Consider the following 18,284-nt stretch of genomic DNA (forward strand, 5'->3'; position numbering starts at 1 on the left):
CTGAGGAAATCACTGAAGAGGTTAAATTAGCAGCGCTCTCTGACTACAACCTTCCAGCCTGAAGCAACAAATCCCTCACTGACAGGGGATCTGGGTAGTGCTTTGCAGTAAAAATATCCCATAAAAAGACATGTCCCACAGACGACTTCCCGTTTGTACAGGCACAAGAGTATGGTGGAGGAAGCTGTCATCCAGGATGGGTCATTTCCAAGTAGAGTGTCTGGAGTGGATTGTTAGTGTACACAGAAGTAACCTAATAAAACCTGGTTACCATGACAATGGTTTTTCTTTAGCCAGCATCCAAAGCACCATCTAAGGAGTGAAATGGTTACCGCTCATGACTAATGCAAAGAATCCAGATGCACTGCTTTCATCTCTCCCAGTGGACTCGAAGCTTTTCTGTAAATTAAGACTGCTGCAGTAGCTCGCAATCCCTAAGGCCACCTCTATTTAAATAACCATAACTAGCACTATCACTGATTGTGTATTTCTCTATTTCCAATGGACACATTTCCATAGACTCTGCCTACACTTCAACAGCCACTTGGTTTAATAAAACTCTTTGTGCATTTCGTGGGACACCAAAGGGATGGTTTGACTTTAGTCATAGAAGTGAAGTATTTTTTATATCTATCCAGTTATACATATGAGGTGTCCCCAGTGTTTCTGTTAGTGGAAGAAGCGGTTCTGAAGAAAATGATTGAATTTATTGGCTGGAAAGAAGGGGATGGAATATTTAACCCAGGTGAGTACAATTAGTTATTGCCATCTCCCTTCTATTACAAGCATCCGAAAATGTATCCATGTGTTAAATGAAGAACAACTCCTTACAGATTTACCCATTCCAAAAATGTTGGAAATTAATAAGAAGGAGACTTTAGCTTGTGCCATTTTCCAGAGTAATAATATTTCACACAAATGCAAAATAAATGACACAAATGGTAAACAAATGACTTATCTACAATTTAGGTTTTATACTTAACACAAATGAGTGTACCTGCTGTTGGGAATTTGGAAGGGCTATAATAAAGTTTTTAGGTTTTTAGATCAATTTTACTTGTGAAGCTTCCTAAATCATATTTTATTTATCCGCCAATCATGTTTTTGGGAAGCAGAGATAAGCATGGATTGTCATTTTCTTGATCAAGTGACAGACAAAATGAGTATTATTAACTACAGAGACTTGGGTACAGCGCTCAAAGATTGAAACTTTTAGTTATGAAAAATTCTGAAGTAAGAGAACAGACCATCACCTCCTGCTTTGCTGAGAGGGGAAACCGCAGGAATCAGAGACTAGGAAGTGTGCAAGAGTAATGGGGTAGGTGGTGTGGTGTGTAGATGACTTCCACAGCGATTTGTCATTAGAACAGAGTAGCCACAGCCATTTGTGCTTTCCACTGTAGTCAGCACTTAGGGAGCTATAACTTCATGCTATAAATATGCCATTTCAATTTTGTCTTTGCAGGTGGCTCAGTGTCCAATATGTATGCCATGAATTTAGCTAGATACAAATATTGTCCAGATATTAAGGAAAAGGGGCTGTCCGGGTTGCCAAGATTAATCCTTTTCACATCTGCAGAGGTAAAAAGTTATGTTTGATAGCAGGTATAAATTTTCCGAGCATGCATTATGTAAGAGGGCTCGTTTGTTTGTGGATTCCTGATGTGCTTTTCTCCTCTCTGTGTGTGATTAATATGCCTAAGTATAACATCGTATTTCATTCCGAAAGGAATTCTGATGGGTTTGATATTAGCCACCCAATTTTGTACATCACCTTTATTTAAAATTTATAGTCTATATATTTTCTCTAGGAAAAGAGAACGTTTCCTTTCAAAGTGCTATCTCTTTCTGTGAACCTCTTCTTCGAATATCTCATTTATTAGAACTTGGGTGATTGATATTGATCTCAGCTATGTCATCTACTCACATTTCCTTATAAAATTGATTGCTTCGAATGACTAACACAAGGACTCTTCAAGAAGAAAAGGATGTATTCAGTAATAATGAACATCTCTCTCTTCCCCTCTGTCTCTCTCTCTCTCTCACACACACACACACACACACACACACACACACACAATTGGATGTTGCCACAATTACTCATTTTACTCTCCACTTAAGTAAGGGGGTCTGGTAGGTACATTGGCTTTGAACTAGGCTGCCTGGATTCATTTCCTGTCTTTACTGCTTACTGTCTGAATGACCTTGGGTAAGTCGATTAACTCCTCTGAGTCTTACTTTCCTAATTTGCAAAATTGAGCATAGCAGTTGGCCCGAGTATGTAATACATTACTTTGAAACCGAGTGGTGCTTATAAGTAATATATTATTGCTTATAAGTCTTGGGATAAGCTAGGCAGTACAGCTACTTTTGCTGGACTCCCTCCCTTGTCTGGAGGTTGGCTGGCCAATGGCTGATCCAGGAGTGCCTTGGCTTGGACGACTCTAGCGAGTCTTCTCTGCTCCATGGTCTCTCACCCTCCAGCAGGGTGGTCTAGGTGTGTTCTCGTGGCAATAGTAAGTAAGCATGGAGCATACTGGGATGCTTGAGTTCTAGGCTCAGAACTGGCACCTTGTCATTTCTCCCCCATGTTCTTGGCAAACTAAGTCATGTCTAGGAATCCTGATCCAAGAAATAAGAAAATGCTCTACTTCTTAAGGTGATTTGCTGCAAAGTCATCTGGCAAAGGGCGTGGACACACAGAGCAGTGAACAAGTTGGGCCATTAAAGCAACCCAATGGCCACATGAGCTTGTTAGTCACCAATTAGTGAGTTGTGGGAAAGACTGAATGAGTTAATGCATATAAAGTAGCATGTAGCACATACAAGATAGGCAAAGACATTAGCTATTATTATTAGGAGAAGCATAATCTGGCTATAATTATGTGGACAGAATAGGTGCTATAATTTACATGCTGTCTTATCTGGAAGAGATTATGTTTTCCTTTTCTATTATTGTGTGATTCCAGTGTGTACCTCTCTCTCCATTCCACTGAAGCTTCTTTTTCATGTCCCTCGAAGGAGGATTGTAGCTTCTGTACCTCTGCAATCATTCTGGGTCTCCTGTCAAACATGTGAGGCCAATAAGATCTGAAAATTCTCTGTTGTTTCCAGCAGGGCTTTCCTGTATCTGTTATTTTCCCTCAAGAGCAAAAGCTATGCAATTATTGTAGAAAGACCAGTTGAACACAGAGATCTACAGTGCAAGAACACCTGACCACCCACACATTTTCCTCCTTTCCTACCTGACCTTTACTCTGGTTCAGCACTAAGTGCAAAATGGGCACTGGGTGCGGGGAGGCGCCTGGGAAGAGCTTCTAGTCTGACATTCTTTACTAAGCCACCCAAAGCCCTTCTTCATGAGACATTGTTTCTATAGCAAGAGACGAATATTTGGGAATATGAACATCTGCGAAAAATACTTGATTATTTGGGAGTATCGTGGAATCTAGTTTTCCCCCCTCCATTCTAACTCTTGGTATTTCAGTTTGAGGAACCCTAGTATATCAGAAAGGCAAAGTCCTTTCTGCACTTGAATTCCTATTTCCATGCTTAGGGAAGCTGGTTAAATAGGATCCCTGGTACCAGCTCAGCACTTTTACCTTGAAAAGGCCTTTTCCCTTCTTCATTTGATTTGAAACTCACTAGAACAATTGCCCTGGAAAGGGGTAAGACATTCCATAAAAGTCTGGAAAATTGGGAGTGGGAATAAATGGAAACCTCATACAGTTATGAAACCAGAACTAAGTATTTTTTGTTTGTTTGTTTGTTTAGTCTCTGGGGGAGATATGGATGCAAAAAGAGGCAAAATGTATGCCTTGGCTCACAGGCCAGCAGAAGGTGAAGCCATAAATCTGAGAACAAGGTGTGTGTGTTGGTCTGTGTTGGCTGGCATAACATAACATCATGGATGAGGTGGCTTCAACAACAGACATTTATTTCTCACTGTTGTAGAGGCTGGCAAGTCCAAGGACCACTGCTGATTCAGGGTCTCGTGAGAGCCCACTTCCTGGCTTGTAGACCACTGTGAGCTCACATGGCCTTTCCTCTGTCCGTGCTTGTGGGCAGAGTAACATCTCTGTGTCTTCCTGTTCTTATCAGACGCTAATCTTGTGAGAGTCTCACCATCAGGACCTAATCTAAACCAATACCATCACACTGTGGGCAAGGGACAACAAACATGAATTTTGACACACTAATATGAATTCCGCAGAAAAATGCCATAACTTCAAACACACTGTAGCCTTGACTGAGTATTGTCACCCCAGCCATCCAGACTCCACTGTGTGGCTCATTCCTTTCCCTGTTCTGCCAAAGAGGCTCCGCTCATAGTATTTGCATTATTTTAATCCATATTTTATGACCCCCTTCACCATTTGTTACAACAGATCAATTCATTATTTAGTTAAACATAAAGAATTAAAGAAGGCTGTGTTTCCTAAATGGCTTTGAACCCCAATGTTAGTCTTTTTGCTATTCCTCCCTTGTTTTCGTTTAGATGTTGGCACGTGGCCACGCGGGTATTTTCTTGTATGGCTCATGAGGTGGTCTTACTTTCCCAGTGCTTATTCTGCCCCAGACTGGCCAGGATAATTACTTCATCTCTGCCTTCAACTATGAAATGCAGAATATATGTAGCCACCCACCACTTAAGGTGGTTTTCATATTTCAGGTTCTGACCATAATTCATGACCCCTACACTGTCAACGTATCCTAAGTAGGCTATTCAGGCTAAGCAGGAACCAAAGTGAAGGGGGTTTGAGGGGAAAAGTAATAACAATAATAACGTGTGGCTTGATTAGCAGTTACATATGAATTCCTTGAATTTACGGAAATCCTAGGTTTGTAATTCAAACCATTTGGAGAATCAACAGGAAGTAGTATTCATCTGCCACTAGATAGTGAGGGGAGAAAAGAAACTTTTTGATCCCAGCCAGCAAGCAATTGTGCTGGCTCCTCTCCAGCAGGTCAGAGGCTGAGGTGAGGCAAGCGAGATGCTAGGGTACATGTGCCGCCTTAGCTTTCGCACCTGAGGTGCCTCATTTACTCACCCCATTCCTGGCCTTGCTCTCCAGCAAGACAGACCTGGGTTTGGATGTTATTGCAGGTGTTCTTCACAGGCAAGCAGGTGCTTTTAGGACGCCATGCCTAGCACAGAGTAGTCCACCTGGCCAACGCCTCAGCTGCTTGAGGACTTGAACCAGCTGTGTGCTCTTGGAGAAATAATGTTTTTCCTCATTCCCTAACATAGAATATGCACATACCTTGCTCTCCACACCATCCAGAGCCAACCTGAGCATCGAACTAAGCAGCACTAGAAAGAGTCTAAGCATCTGGAACACCATCCACAGGAGGAGGAAGCAGTGCTTCATTGAGAAAGCCAAGGTCACAGAAAGAAAATTCTTGCTGGAACCGGAAAGGAAATCTTGAGTGCAACCTGTCTCTCATATAGGCACTTGCTGTTTTAACTCTGTAGAAATGAGCACCCGCTGAGATTTTTACATCTTCCGTAGACAGATGAACCCGGGGGGAGATTGGGATTGGATCTTCTGATGGCTGACTTCTCTTCCGCCAGTGATGGGGGCAGCCACAGTCTGTTTCAAAACCGTTTTGGAGTTCATGCATCTGTTACTGCTGAACTCCAGCCTTCTAGGTTTCCCCTCCCCTGAAACTACCCAGCACGTCTGAAGCCTTGCCCGTTTTTTTTTTCTTTTCCCCCTTCCAGGGCTCTTTTCTTCCTCTGATGCTTTCAGTTGTTCAGACTTCAGTTTTGCAGACTGTTTTTGATCTGTTCCTATGCATCGGAGATTGACATTTGCCCTCAGGTACCCAAGGATGCCTCCACTGAATCTGTTCTCATTCTGATTGCCAGCGTTTTATTTCTCAGACCTATTGGTTGGAGATATTTTGCTATTTCTAAGGGCCAACCAATGTGATTTTTCATATTGGCAGTTGTCAGTGGGGTAGGTTACTACTTATTATTGTGAAATTCACAGCTGTTTGGTGGCTCGAGCCCGGATCTCTGGTGAGAAATAATTGGCCTGAGCTTTGTTACCTGAGCTATGGTGAGCTGACATGGCAAGGAGAGAATTAACTACATTTTTGTGTACATGATTACCCCTCCGTATACATGTGTTCTTGCAACAACCTGAAATGAATGCATCCGCCAGGCATTTCGGATGGGTTCTACTTGATATTTGGAAATTAATTATTTGAGATGCCTTCATTTTTCCTGATGGTGTTACATCCGCATTTATTTTTACAGAGTTAAAAAAAGAGAAAGCTTCCAATAACCTCTCTTGACAAAAGAAGGAAAAATTACCACATTTGAGGGAATATATCAAGTTAAGTGTGAAGGCATGACTACTCTTTTAATGTATTCATACCTACGAATTAAATTACTAAGGTTTTTGTTCATACAATAATGTCCTTTAGCACCTTCATTTTTCTGGCATGAAAAAGAATTAATTGACCACCTGTCCACACTAATGTATAAAGACTGACATCTCCAATGTCTGAATGCCAGTTATTTTATAGGCTCTATGTAGTAGGGTAAAAAGGCCCAACAATCTAAAGCATACACTACTTTTTCCAATAAGAAATAGATGAGACCTAATTCCAGAGTCATTAGCCTCATTCGTGCCAGGGCTGCAGAGCATAATGTGTCTATAAATTATGATTACTTTTGTTAAGATTTTAAGCCACATTCCTGTGTGTTTAATTTCAGTCTCGCGTTCCATATTAAACAAGATCAGTCAAGTGTCAAACCGGCATTTATAACCCATTGTTTGCTTTTGAAAATAATGAAATTCTCATGTGATTTGTGATTATAACTTTTGAGAGTCTTACTCACTCCTGAGAGGGTTTTTCTGAGTCTTATTAGTACCACAAAGGGAAATTTCCTCAATGGAATCAAGAACAATAGCCTCCACCACCAAGTTTGTTCCGTATGCCAGGCTCTGTGCTAAGCCCTTTGCCTATGTTAACCCACTTTTTTTTATACTCACCAAAGGACATGCTCATTGATTTTAGAGAGAGAAGAAGGGAGGGTGGGGGGAGAGAGAGAGAGACCAATGTGAGAGAAAAACACTGATCACTGCATCTCGAATATGCCCCAACCAGTGACCAAACCCACAACCCAGGCATGTGCTCTGACTAGGAATCGAACCTGCACCCTTTGGTCTATGGGACAACACTCCAACAAACTAAACCACACTGGCCAGGGCCATATGCATTTAATTCTATGACAAAGAAGGCATAGGTATTGACTTGCTCACTTTGTAAATTAGCAAACTGGGGATTAAGGAGTGTACGTTATTTGTTCACTTTCCATAGCTGTAATAGGGAAAACTCGGAATTAAATCCTGGTTTTTGTGATTCCAACCAAAGTCAGTGTTCTCAACTACTATACTAAGGAACTCAGTTAAATTACTTTTTTCTTTTATGCAATAATGTTTTAAAGATTGGGCTCAGCCATATAACTTATATTCATTTAGACAAGAAGCACTAGCTTTTCCTGCTGCGTATTCAAGTCTCTTTCTTCCCCCTTGTCCCTTTTAATTTAGTGTCACTACTCCATGAAGAAGGCAGCCTCCTTTCTTGGGATTGGTACTGAGAATATTTGCTTTGTGGAAACAGATGGAAGGTAATGGGGACAGGATCCGGAAGCCTGGTGGGTGGAGGGGGAACTTTATACTTTAAAAAAAGCAGTGCCAGAGCGTGCTCACAGCTAAACATAACCGAAAGTCTCAAATCTGTGTCTCCTAGAGGTAAAATGATACCTGAGGAACTGGAGAAGCAAATCTGGCAAGCCAGAAAAAAGGTGAGAGGGGAGAGAGAAAAAAGAAGGAAAGAAAAGGTGTGCATGTCTCTGGGTGTGAGGGAGAGATTGCCAGGCAGGGAGTGCAGGCAGCCAGACCCACTTCTGTGTGGGGGGCAGAGCAGAGAGCATGCTAGACTTAAAACAGGGTAACTTCTGTACAAGTGCTCTTTTTCCGGGGGCTGGGCTCTCCACGTTCTGTAGAGCTTCTTAGATGTTCTCATCCTCGGTGGCCAGAGCTTATGAAACCCTGACATCACCGAATTCAGGATTCTTGCCTCGAATTATCCTTAAAAGGCAAAGCCAGCCTCTCCAGCAGGGCCCCTGCACCCACTCTCCTACAAAACTGTGACTCTGAGAATCCTGCAGGTCAAACCCATTCTCTCTGGTCGCATTCAGATGCTTCCTGACTTCTTGATCAACCTCTCCTCCCAGGTTGCTTCCACCCAGAGCCCATTCATAACCATCATCCTGTACTCGGTCTGGGGCTAGTATTTCAGCTCTGGCAGAATGTTCTCTCTTTCTTAGCTGCCAGCATGTATTAAACTGACATGTCTGCTGCTGGGGAAAGCAAGGCACGGCCGCGGTCACCTGCTACACTCTAGCTAGGGCTGGCCCCGACACCTGCTTTTTAGGTGTGTCTTTGTCTTGGTGCCAGCTATCTGGCTTCTTGGACCAAAAGAACCAAAAAGCCTGCTGGCTTAGGTGTACCTGCTTCTTCACTGCTTGGCTCCCATCCCACCACAGCCTCATGGCTCAAGGGGCTTCAGACTATGTCCCCATAACTTTCCCACAGGTAGCCACAAAGTCAGGTGTGACTGCTGAACAATGAAAAGCCCAGCTTCTGAGCTGTGATGAACTATCTTTTCTTTCATAGGATTTCATACTCTAAGAAAAGATGCGTTCTTTTATTTTGATTTTTTTAAGTTTTGATATTATATTTCTGTTATTTTACTATTTATATTTTAATCTTTTAAATAAAAGAGCATCCTAGATTATTGTATTTGGTTTAAAATTTTGTGCTTACAATTTTTGCCTTTACTGTGGATGTATTGGCAGCAGGTGTGTCCTTAGATCTATATTTGTCAGTGTTTTTTTTTTAACATTCCAGTAATGAGTGGATTTGAAGTTGCCTGGTGGTAGAGATTCCCAGGTTTCTTTGACTCGGGTACAATTCTAGATTACTGCCTGTTTGTTCTGCTGTGAACTACAGATATCAAATTATAGTTTTCTCTTTTTTAAAATCTAGTTTGATATTTTTTTACAGAAATTGCAATCAAAAAGAGCTTTCTTAATGTCATTAATGCTTGTTGGTGGGGAATATTGATTGTGCTTTTTGTATGGTTTATATGATTCATTCATTTATTCCTCTCCCCCTTCCTCTCTCTCTCTTCCTTCCTTCCTTCCTTCCTTCCTTCCTTCCTTCCTTCCTTCTTTCCTTTCTTCCTTCCTTTCTTACCCTCCTTCCTTTCTTCTTTGAATTTGGAAATTTTAATTATGAAAAATTTCAAGTAAATATAAAACTAATATAATGAGCATCATATACCCATTAATTACAAAAGTCATTAGCTCATGCTCTGTTCCATTTCATCTATACCTCTCCCCTCCCACCACCACTTGATTAGCACGAAGCACATCCCACATATCATATCATTTACTATAGAAGCATTTCAGTATGTTTACAAAAGAGGTACAGTCTCTTTTTTTTAATAATTAATACCATTATAAGAAATGATTTCTTGATATCATCAAATATCCACTCTATTAGATTTTCTCCCATTTCCTTTTTAAAAATTGTTTGTTTGAATAAGGATTCATAAAAGGTCTATGTGTTGCATTGGTCGATTCATCATATAAATCTTGTCTAATCTGTAGCTTCCCCCTCCTCTTTTTCTTTTTAACTCCTGCAGTTGATCTGTTGAAGAAACCAAACCTTTTATCCCGGTAGTTTTCCACATTACGCATGTGTAGATGACATCACGAATTTGAGGCTCTAAGTGCTCCCCTCCTCTGTGCTACCCATCTGTTCTCTATATTTCTTGCAATTTGGCCGTTAGATCTTGAGACTGGGTAAAATTCAGATGGGATTTTTGCAAGGAATTATTCATGGGCAAATTTTGCCCTCCCATCAGCAGACGTCTCGGGTCTCCTTCAGTGGCGCCACGGATTGGTGGGTTCCGGGACAGCCAGGTCACCTGTGACAGAGCTCTGCACAAGCCCGTCCCCTCCTGGGTTGTCCTGGCCAGATGATGGGTAGCCCATCACTTAATGAAACACTGAAAACCCAGTGTTTCATTAAGCGATGTTCTCATTGTCCTCCCATTCCTCATGCACTGATTGGCATGCATGCTACTCTAAGGGAGAAGGCTCCCTTGCCCCCCCCGTTAGGTTTCCCCAAGGGAACAGTTTTCACAGGAGAAGCAGGATAGCTGTTTTCCCCTTCCCCCTTATTTACTAATTTTCAGGCTAGTGAGTTAGTTGCCTAGCATCCCCTAAAGAGAGTTAAATCTATTTTTTTCTTTTTGTTTGGTATCATTAAGAACTCATGTTCTAGCATCTTTGATGGGTTTTATTTTATCCCACTGCAGTCATCATTATTTTCATTATGTAAATGTTGGCTTGTTTGAACAAATGAAGTACACGAAACTGGCATATTCTGAAGTTGAGAACCTGTAAAGGGAAGTTTTTGAAAAGCAGAATTGCTTTAGGCACATTTAAAAATAGGGCAGTGGGGTGCGTGTTGGCATGTCTCCTCAGTTTTCTTTCAAGTCAGTTAAAACTGTAGCCTGGATTCACCAAGGACAAACCCCGCATCCATTCTGAAATAATGATACCTGATGAACTGGTTTATTTTTTCCCAGTAGCTCCAGACCTGGTTGCCGTGTTTCAGGCTTTTAACTTGGATTGCTTCAGATGTAGGAAATGGCGAATCCACTTTTCTTCTGCTGGGATTCAATTCCCTGGCCAGCCACAATCCATTACAAATCTGTTGAGCAGCGACCTTTACTTGGTGGTGAAAACCACAGAGGCATCAGAGGTTCTGAAGTGCTTATGAAGAGATAAAACTAGTATAACCACTGCATATTTGAGAGAATTTTCGTGTGTGACTTTTGAAATGACAAACGTCCTTAGGGAAGACTGCTTATTGTCAGCACACCATCAATTCTGTTTCTGCTGAATTTTCTTATGAATCGCATGAGATGTGAGAAAGGAAAAATCTGGAAGGTTAAATCCAGACTGCAGACGTTTAATTTCAGGACTGACGCTTATAGCTAGATTGTTTTTTTTTTTTAAAGGTGAGAAAGTCATTAATAAGTTATAATAGCTTGCAAAGGTGTTTTCTCACCACTGTCAGGTTGTCATATAGTTTATGAGGAAAAACTCAACCGCTAAAGTCACCTTAAATGGTTTTAGTAAATTACTTGTCCTATTGCTTTTAATGATTGATGTAAATCTGGTCCCATTTCCTTTAGGTCGATGACATGATAAAGGTAAGATCTGTTGGGAGTTGAGTGCAGGAAATAATTCTCAAAGCCCAGGGCTCCCTGGGACTCTGTCACCTACTGGCCCCACTCTAAGATGTTTGGGTGGCCTAGATTACAGCTGTCACAACCCTCTGCCTAAATGACACATGATTCTGATGCATCTCAATTTTAAGATGGGGACCAAGTGCCCTAGCTCTGCCCTTCTTTCCACTCAGAGATGATATGTCTGTCAATGGTCAGCGAAATTGGAGTGATTCTGGTTCAGACGATACAACCACTTACAGTAAAATGGGACATACACCTGTTTTGTAAGAACAACTGCACTTCCAGATAAAACTGAGGGGAAAAAATGACTCCATCCCAAATGGAGGTAAAAATGAATTTAATGGACAGTAAACGTTCTTGCCACTTATTCCTTAGGTGCTCTAGAATCTTTGACTGCTTGTTGCTTCTCCACGCCCCCCCCCCGCCCCCACTGCCTTTGTCTGGAAAATTTCCTTTGAGGCACTTCCAAATCCAGCAAGACATCTCTGTGGTCATATGGGGATGGATCTATCAGAAACAGCCTCTCAGTCTCCTCTGCCTAGTTTCCATGAATTCCGTGATGGGGCCAAGGTGCTGGCTGGCTTGGCTGGAATTACCATTCCTGTCTGCACCTGTCCCCCATGTCCCCTTTTCTCATTTCCCTCCGGCACCTGTTCACTCTGCAAGATGCAGCCATCAGCCTTAGGAGGAATAATCATGGAAGGGGTCAAGCAGGCTCCCTCCACTAGCGCATCGCAACAAATCTCTCTGTTGAGTACCTGTGTTGGAGAATGTATCTCAGTGAGGTTGCCTTATCCCCCCATTGCCAGATTTGTACCTGAGCATTCTTTGTTTTGTAACTGCACGCACTTCAAGAGGAGACAGACACACAGGCCTGCGTGGTTTGTCCCTGGAGCTGCTTGCCTTCCAAACATTCCTTTTTATGTTGGGGAAGGGTAGCAGCATTGGCACTCTGGAGGCGCAATGACTCTCCCCAAGGAGAAGTTAGGAATCACGCCAAATGCCAGTTTGCTGATGCAGATGAGGCTACTTTCTGCCCGGGAAAGCTAAGAACAGAAAATGCTATAGAAAGAAAAGGAGACTAAAAATACTGAGTTGAGACAAAGGGCTAATATTGTCATAATGTTTTCTTAGTTTTCCTAACCTATTTATAATATGCAGCTATATAGTAGAAAAGTTTAGAAACATTCACCGAATTAATGATGATCTCCAAAGAAACCAAATAAATATCTGGGTATAGTACAAGCTTTATAATTTACCAAACTATTATTACAGGACAAATTAGAGGTGATGGTGGCAATTCTTATGTGTGGGTCCTTCTCACAGGGAGCAGCACCCTTTCTCGTCTGTGCCACCTCTGGTACAACTGTGCTGGGCGCGTTCGACCCTCTAGATGAAATAGCCGATGTCTGCGAGAAGCAGGGCCTCTGGCTTCATGTGGATGTAAGTTCACCTGTATGTCCCCATCTGTTCAACTTTCTGGTCTTGTGATCCTCAGAAGCTGGATGCGAAGTCCCCAATGACTTTTATAGAAATTTCTAATCGGGAAATTACAGTGTTGTTTTGGGTAAGGTATAAAGAAGAATGGTCTAAGACGATGTACATTTCCAGGTTTCTGGATTGCATTTTATTTCCTCTTCTCTCATGCACCGTTTTTGTGGCTCCTTTGAATCTCCTGTCATTGAGGCAGCATGATGTGGGGGACGCATTTGCACCATGGAGCCGAGAGACTTTGATTTTCAGATTCGAGCTGGCCTGCTTTTCACTGTGACCTCAGCTCTCTGGGCTTTGGTTTCTTCGTTGGTAGAGAGAAATGGCTGATGTGGTCCTTAAATTACTTTCTAGCTTAAACATTATATGACACCAACCAGCCAGAAAATGCAAAACACTGAACTACGTAATTTCATGCTCTAATTAAAGTGGGTTTTATATAGATCTAGTATAGGTAATTACCTGAGAGGGACGGGGATAACATATTTTTTCATAATTTTTTGCTTAAAGAGTTGGTGTTTTTTCTAATTAATTGTGTAAATCCTGGGGTTGTTTATAATAATTTTTCCTTAATTAAAGGTAACTTTTAAAATTCTGTTTATCTAATGTTAAAAGGTTGAGCTCAGCCAGTTATAAAAGCTTGTTGAGCATTTTGGTTTTCTCTTTTTGTGCGTGTGAAATCGGGAGCTAATTAGTTTGATTCAACCCAGTTGAAGGGACTATTGAACATGCTGATGAAACTGGAGGGAATCTTCCTCTGGTAAGTGAATGCTTCATAGCCTCCTTATCAGACAGAAAGGAAAGGACAATATTTTTTATTTGTTCAGTGGAAGGTAACTGAGCATTTGGAGACTATACATACACTTAATTTTATAGTTTGGTTGATTTTATGCTTTCAAAGTAAAGCACTTAGGTATGATATGCAAAGATCTTTTTTTTTAGCAACTCAAGGCTTTTATTAAAAGTATGCTAATGTATGGTAAAAGCAGCATTAATATAAATTCACCAGAGTTACAGGCTCTATTAGTATGCTGGTGGCAATATTTCAGGTAGGTTATTTGTGACTTCTTTAAATGGAATTGTAACACTTGTATCTGTTTATATTTCAACTTATATCTTACTGATTCTTATAAACTTAGAAACATAATAATACATTATGTCCTAAAAGAAAATATGAGGTGAGTTCTTCTATAACTGTGGAAATAAGGGGGAAAAATAAAATACATCAGCATTTACACTAGAAAATTCTACTCTCATAAAAAACATCGACTATGGATTATATAGTTTATATAAAATAGTAGCTATGGCAGTTTGTAAATTGGAAATGATATTAAGAGATTTATGGGGCTTAGAGAGAATTATGATTTGTAGGTATGAATAAAAACCTCTCTAGGTTTCTAAAAAAGTAAAGGTTGAATTTTGGAAGGAAACACTTCTATAAGGAAAAATGTAAGCCACACAAATTATTCTACTTACCCATAATGAATGCCTGTAGTATTAGATTAAATTGGACAACAGTTTATTTGACCTATTAAAGAAATTAGCTCTACCGTGGAGACACTGTTCATCCATTTTTCAATATTGCAGGCATTGAATCTGTTGATAAAATTTCATATGGAAGCATGTAGCTATTTTACCTTTTTATTCTATGCACAGTTTATTAATTTTAAAGGTTAAGAATTAACAAAATTGCCATAATTACTTTGACCTTTTAGAAATATTCTAAATCATATTTTAAAGATACTTTAAATTATTAAAAACTGGTATTTGCCTTTTTGAAAAAAATGTAATTCTGATTACTTATTCCCCTGGGTTTTACAAAAAACCAAGTTGCCCTGCATATGAACCACAATTTATTAATTCTAAGACACACTTAGAATTTTTAACATGTCTGCGATTGGTATGCTGATACCATTTTTTTCTTTATTAATGGTAACCAAAAATAGTGACTCCTACATTTGATAGGGTCTTAAATTTGGTTAATTGCAATGCATTTTTAACAGCTGAATAAGGAAGACTCTAGTTTTGTTGACTTTTTTGCCTCCAGTTCTCTTATTCTTCCGTGAGAGCGCATTATTATTCTAGCGTCTGCCTCCAAACAGGATGTCAGGACTGGTTCAGCTCTTCTCCCAGGCAGAGGCTGTGGCTGCTGCAAAGCCTCCCACTCCCAGCAGAGCTTCCCAAAGTCTCTCACCTACCCTTCACTCCCAGTGCCAGAGTGGGAGTAAACATTGCATTTAAATTCATGGGCTTTACATGCTGTTGGATGTCATCTCTACCCCTGCCTCCACCTTCCTTTCAGGATTGGTCCTACTGTTCCTTTATTACCTAAGTAATTAAAGAAAAAAAAGTAAGTAAAATGGTAAATGTGGTGCCTAACACATAGTAATGGCTCAATAAATGATGGTCTTTATTGAGATGGAAAACCAAGCTCCTTCATGATTTAGGGGGTTTGTTTGATGCTTTTACAAATTTTGGCATCAGAATTTAGAAAGTGAAGCAAATAGAAGTAGGCATACATTGTTTTGCTCCTTTAAGCTTTTCTGAGGAATAAGTTTGTGGGTCCGCTGTTCCTAATGCACCCAACTGCCCTGTAAACCAGTGAACTAAAGCCTTGAAAGAATGCATGTGATTTGAGAACTTCAATTCAGCTCATTGAGATTGGGAGAATATCATTTCCTTCGGGGCGGAGGGCGGGAAGAGGAAGCAGAGGGTAGTGCAGGAGACACGAAGCAGTGTGAGTGTAGCATGTGAGGCAGGTGGAAAGAATAAGAGAACAAATGGGTGTATGTGAATTTTATTGTCCCTAATTGTCACCGTAATTGTCACTGGTAGTTTCTCGATAAAGTTGGGGATAAAAGGCTTGAGAAAAGTAGGCAATTTAGTGTTTAGGGTGGGTCATAGAAGTAAGAGAACATCATATATAAGTCATCTTAATATTTGTGAAGGTCAAGATCTCAAAATCCAGAATTGGAGATCCTCAGTAGGCTAGGATAAAGATTTCCTAGATGCTGAAGGCAGTTGTCTCTGTATCTCAGCCTTAATCAGACATGGTCCACTGGGAATGCCAGTGGGGAAAGGGTGCAGCAGGAAGGGGACTTGACCGACAGCCCCAAGTCATCAATCCTATAATTGGGAATCTTTGGGATTTGCATGCGTACTACCTTCAGTTCGCAAACCTTTGGAACCTCGTGGGGTTGTTGGGGACTGTAGTCCATGGAAGCAGGGTTGGAACTAAGGAGACACAAGTGAGGTTCCTAGGACTCAAATTAAAGAAGAATTCACTCGGAGGGCCCAGCAAGAGCTGGACTCTGAGAGTGTGTGCCTTCTTAACTCGTGCATCTTAGGGGACACACTCACTGTGGAGTTCCACCCCTGAATAAGAGAGCTGTTTTAAAGTGGGATTTAGGGCCATGCCTTATTATTCAGCAGAGGGCTCAGATTTTGCAGTACTCTGAGGATCATGGAGACGTCTCATTTCTTTCACCTTCCACATCAATGGTACACACAATCTTGCCACCTCTTTCTGCATGATCTTGGGGCTTCCTTATCCTTTTAAATTCTATAGCCTAAAATAGGATAGCCTATATCCTAGGCAGTCTCTAAACTCATCTCCTGCGTATAGTACTTTCATCATCCTCAATTAACCATGCTGCACTCTACCATGTGGCCAACTGGTTACTTTCCCTAAGTGATGATGCTACTGTCAAAAAGGTCTGGTTTTTATTACCTGCGAGACCTTGGAGAGCTTACCTACAACTTCTGAACATTAGTTTTTTCTATTAAAAAATCGAAGTGACAATAATTCCATTCTCAATGCAATGTTGTGCCAGGTAAATAGCCTTGGAGAGCATTCAGCGGAGCCCAGGACAGTCCCCTCATATTTCCTCACTGCAATTGCCCTTCACTGCCCTACAAATTAAACTCAGAAGATTGCTCAGTTTCAAGAACCAAACTGACTCTCTTATTCCTCATATTGATTCTTCCTCCCTCCCTTCTAGACTTATTGACTGTGGGGTTTCCTTTCTTCTCCTTATTCTCAGTTCCCTCTCCTCTGCTCGTATTTACCTTTCCAGTGAATAACGTCATTAAGTCCCAGGTTTTCTTTCTCCTACTCTCACATTTTGTTTTGATTTGCAAATATATTTGAAAGTTGTTTGGCTGAAAAGATCTCATTTTTCAATAATAGGATCCATTTCCACCTTGCTAAAGCTAATTGGCTATGAATTCCTATATCCCCGTCTATCCTCCTTGTCAAGCACATGCCACATTGATTCTACAGAATGCCAGACCTTAGACCTGGACTCGATCAGCATCGGTACCTTGTGTATGGTGGAATCTGGGCATTGTTAGGATATTGTCTGTTTTAGATTATGAGATCTCAGACGGGATAGACTGTGTCTTTTAAATCTTTCGACCACATGCAACTCAACAGGTTAATATAACAATTTCTTCGTGATGTGTGGATTTAAATCCGAAGTGTCAATGGGAGCTGTTTGTTGTGATGAGAGTCTCTGATTGCCTGAGTGGAACCAGTGATCAAATTTTCCTGGGATACAAATTGGTTAACATTGGCTTAAAACAAAATAGCAAGGTAGAGTGAGGTGGTCGTTCAGGGTTTTCTAGGACAATTGGCTGGTGATCCGATCACATGGAAATAACACTGTCTTGCTTATGTAACTTTCTCAACAGGCTTCTTGGGGTGGCTCAGCTCTGATGTCCAGGAAGCACCGCAGGCTTCTGCATGGCATCCACAGGTAAAGGTAGCTCCCAGGTGCAGTGTCTCTCATTTAGGCGTGGGAGCTTTTTGGGACTTTGCCCACTTAAGGAACATTCTGAGAATGGACAAAAGAAAAGCAATTGCTTCACTTGGAGAAAAAAAAGAACCCCAAACTCCCAAACTCCCTAGAGTACTCCAACAAGGAACCCTGTTGAGCATTATCTTGGGTATAAGTATGGAATGTGTGCTGCTGATGGTAGAATTCTTTTCTCCAGCAGAAACTAATGGGTCCCCTCGCTACTCTGCCCTTTTCTGTGTTTTATATAACAGGGCTGATTCCGTGGCCTGGAACCCCCACAAGATGCTGATGGCAGGAGTTCAGTGCTGTGCTCTCCTTGTCAAAGACAAATCTGTGAGTTTTTTCTTTTACGGCCTTGGGGCATTGGGAAGGGTTAAATTACAGGGCTTGCAGAAAATCTGTTTTTGCTTATATTTTGATGCTTTGGGCCAGATGCAGGTAAAGGTCTTTGGTAAATATTGATGGCATCAAAAGGAAAGATAAATAGGCTCAGATGAAAGGGCTAGTGTTTCTGCTCAGGTAATTTTGTAGATTTGATTTAGGTATTATGTAATCTCATTACTGCAAAATGGTTCCTCTCGCTGTCATTTGGATTATATTTTAAAAATCAGTTTTAAACACTGCCAAGATTTTTTTTCTCCTTGA

At 41.0% G+C, this 18,284-nt stretch overlaps 1 protein-coding gene across 2 annotated transcripts in view; it reads left to right on the plus strand.

Annotated features, from left to right (window-relative positions):
* Positions 1-18,284, plus strand: part of GADL1 (glutamate decarboxylase like 1) — a 159,235-nt gene that overhangs the window by 35,211 nt on the left and 105,740 nt on the right. For both annotated transcript variants that reach the window (XM_045856949.1, XM_045856950.1), the window contains exons 5-11: positions 639-745; positions 1,466-1,581; positions 7,566-7,645; positions 7,768-7,822; positions 12,676-12,792; positions 17,533-17,597; positions 17,891-17,972. In XM_045856949.1, the coding sequence (XP_045712905.1) occupies positions 639-745; positions 1,466-1,581; positions 7,566-7,645; positions 7,768-7,822; positions 12,676-12,792; positions 17,533-17,597; positions 17,891-17,972 (622 nt within the window). The remainder of the gene's footprint in view (positions 1-638; positions 746-1,465; positions 1,582-7,565; positions 7,646-7,767; positions 7,823-12,675; positions 12,793-17,532; positions 17,598-17,890; positions 17,973-18,284) is intronic.

This window comes from Phyllostomus hastatus, unplaced genomic scaffold, assembly GCF_019186645.2.
Source record: "Phyllostomus hastatus isolate PE091 unplaced genomic scaffold, TTU_PhHast_1.1 phas_scaffold_129, whole genome shotgun sequence".
Classification (NCBI taxonomy): Eukaryota; Metazoa; Chordata; class Mammalia; order Chiroptera; family Phyllostomidae; genus Phyllostomus; species Phyllostomus hastatus.